This window comes from Monoraphidium neglectum (assembly GCF_000611645.1).
Source record: "Monoraphidium neglectum strain SAG 48.87 unplaced genomic scaffold scaffold05151, whole genome shotgun sequence".
NCBI lineage: Eukaryota > Viridiplantae > Chlorophyta > Chlorophyceae > Sphaeropleales > Selenastraceae > Monoraphidium > Monoraphidium neglectum.
Genome location: NW_014008479.1, coordinates 1 through 2,979, shown reverse-complemented (window position 1 = coordinate 2,979; position 2,979 = coordinate 1). Strand labels below are relative to the sequence as shown.

The 2,979-nt window shown below is 71.8% G+C and overlaps 1 protein-coding gene across 1 annotated transcript; it reads right to left on the bottom strand.

Moving 5' to 3' along the window:
* Positions 1-1,983: 1,983 nt before the first annotated feature.
* Positions 1,984-2,733, bottom strand: MNEG_15237 (hypothetical protein; the record flags this gene model as incomplete). The annotated part of the gene is made up of 1 exon (XM_014036292.1): positions 1,984-2,733. One exon carries the CDS (start codon positions 2,731-2,733, stop codon positions 1,984-1,986), a length of 750 nt encoding a protein of 249 aa, XP_013891746.1.
* Positions 2,734-2,979: the final 246 nt, after the last annotated feature.

Genomic DNA, 2,979 nt, shown 5'->3' with positions numbered 1-2,979 from the left:
TGTGTGTGTGTGTGTGCGTGTGGCGGGGGGGCTCGAAGGATGGCACACCCAACCCTGAGGAAGCCTGTGTCTGCGTTTCATGTACTGTATTGCAGGCTGCGTGTGCCGGTTGGCCGGGAGGACGATCCAGGAGTGGCCCTGACGTATGCCCAGGCGACTACCGTAGCTGCGCTGCCTGGGGGCGCACTGCTGGCTGGGGGAGGGCCACTGGCTGGGTAGCGCTCCTTGAGTTGTGTCTGTACAATTAAATCCTGTCTGCACTCTGCTTGGTGGATGCAGGGGCGTTTTGGTCTGGACCCGGACGGGCCCAGTTGAGTACCGACGGTGAGCAGGGGCCGAGGACTCAACCAGGGCGGTGCGCGCCGCAGCTTACAATTGGATGCCACGCTTTTTCAAAAGATTTGACAGATCATTGGAACTGGAATTCGGGTGCATCAGGGTCACGGGCGGCCCTCGCCGGCGCGCGCCCCGCGCCGCCCGCCGCGCGCCCGGCGGGCGGACAGGCGGTTGAGGGCGCGGCGACGCCGGGCGCGCACTGAAAGGTGGGCGCAGGCCTTGTATGGGGGGCTGGGGCGGCTGCTCAAAGCAGCCATCAGTTGTGGGTTCGTTGCTCTTGAGGGGCGTGCGTACTGGGCCCCGCTGGCTGGGGGCTAGGTGGACAGATGAGGCGTGCGGCACATGTGATGTCATGTAATCGACAGCATAGGACAGACCAGGTAGCCCTCGACACACGCGCGACAATGCAAAGCGTATGCGTTCAAACACGGATAGACACACGGATGGACACAGCTCTCGCACGCGCCCTGCGCCCTGTGGCATTGGGCGGGGGCGCGGCGTTGGATCTGGGCCAAGGGCAGGGGACAGTGCAAACATATCGCTTTGGCTTTACGTGTGCGAGGAGGCGGCCGCCCTCCCGGCGTCCTCGCGCGCCAAAAGGTGGCGCGCGGGGCGGGAGCAGCGGGGCTCCCAGCCGCGGCGGAAGCTCAACGGGTGCGCAACAAGACCCTGCTCGGGGGAAAGCGGACGTCTGTTGTACAAAAACAACCGAAACGAAACGGAGCGCCGGCGACGAGGGGGCGTGTACTGCCTGGCGCGCGGCGCCAGGGAGCCTTGGTCGGCTGCAGGCGCGGCATGCGAGCCTCTTAGAGAGCCCCCGCCGCCGGCGGCCCATGGTGCAGCACAGCACGGTGGATTGAAACAGCAAAGCAATGACAGGCCTCGGCAACGGAATTCGCCACAGCACAGATTCCACAAATTTTGGAAACCTTCGCAGCCGAGGGGCCGCACGCCCTTAGTAATCCGACGGCGCCGCGGCGCCGAATCCAACGGAACGGCCCTGCGCTCAAAAGCGACCAGGGGCCCCTTGAGGCCGATGCAACAGCAACAGTGGGACCGATTACGCAAACGGACAGTGTTCGCAGCACGCGCGCGCGCCGGGGTGAGCGGGGTACCGCGGGGCGCGCGGGCAGCACAAGGGTTGGGGGGCGGAGGTCGAAACCAGGACTGAACCTTGGGCGGCGCGCGAGTTCTGCGCCGCTCCCACCGGCGGCTTGCAGCGGGCGAATGACAATGTGCGGCGCGGGGCGCCCAAAGGTGGCGGCCGCGCAACAGGGGTGGGACGTGCGCGCGCGCATGGGGGACCGCAGCGCGGCCGGGAGGCGCGCGGGACGGCTGCCGGTGAGTGGGCGGCGGGCATGGGGATGGGGGGGTGCGTTCGATTTGTTGCCGCGGGCGCTGGCCGCTTGCTGCAGCGGCTCCTAAGCAACAGTCCGGCTTGTTTCTGCTCAAAAACTCGGCCGCCAAAATTGGCCCGCCGGCGGGCCCGTGACTGGGCCCGTCCGCCTCTCTGTATCCCCTTCGATACTCCCCCGCTCTGATGTGAGGGCTGTGCCACCGGGCGCACGCGCCCGGCCCAGGAGCGGCGCCGGTTTCCGCGGCCGCTCCCGACGGCGTTGCGCGCGGGGCGCCGCGCCGCGCTGCGCCTCAGAAGCCGCCCATCAGCCCGGCGCTGGACAGCGCCGGCGGCGCGGGCGCCGCCATGAAGCCGCCCTGGCACTGCAGCTGCAGCATGTGCAGCTTGATGGCCTGCTGCTCCTGCTCCCGCTGCAGCTGCGCCAGCTGCTGCTGCAGCCTGCCGCGCGGCGACGGCGTGCCGCCGCCCCCCGCGGCGCCGCCGCCGCCGCCGCCGACGGAGCAGGAGACGGGGGAGCAGAACGCGCCGCCGCACGCGGCCGTCGACGAAGAGCCGAGGGACGGGCTGCAGTCACTGCTGCTGCTGCGCGCGCGCAGCGCGCCGCTGCCGCTCGTCGCGAGCGAGCCGATCACAGAGCCCGCGGCGCTGCACACGCTCTGCGCGCTGGTGCAGCTGCCGCTGCGGCCGACGGCGGCGGAGGCGAGGTCGAGGGGGGGCGGCAGGTGCGGCGCGGCGGCGGCGGAAGCCGCGGGGCCGGGTTCTAGGTCGAGCGGCCACATCAGGGAGTCGCGCCGCACGCGCTCGGCGACGGCCGCGGCCGCGAGCGCGCCCGCGGCCGCGCCGGGGCAAGCGTGCGACGCCAGGGGGGCCTGGAGGCCGTATTGCGCCAGCAGCGCCGTGGTTGCGGCGCACGGCACGGCCGGCGGGCTCGAGACCGCTGGCGGGGGCGCGAGGCTCTGCGCCGCGTGCCACGGCCACGCCGCGGCCGCGGCCGCGGCGGCCGCGGCGGCCGGGTCGTGCGGCGGCCAGCTGAGGCTCATGGGTGCGGAGGCGGCGATCTGGCGGAGTATGTTGTCAGTATCCGCCAGCCGCCGCCGCTCGACCTCCGCAGCCAACTGCTGGCCGAAGAGATGCAGCGCCGCGGCGGACTGGCCGGCGCCCCCCTGCATGTGCAGCGCCTCCGCCAGGCCGCCCTGCTTCGCCGCCGCCGCCGCCGCGAGCGCCGCGGCGCCCGGCCACGCCGCCGCCGGCGGGGAACCCCCGAGCTGCGGCGCACCCCGCGGGGG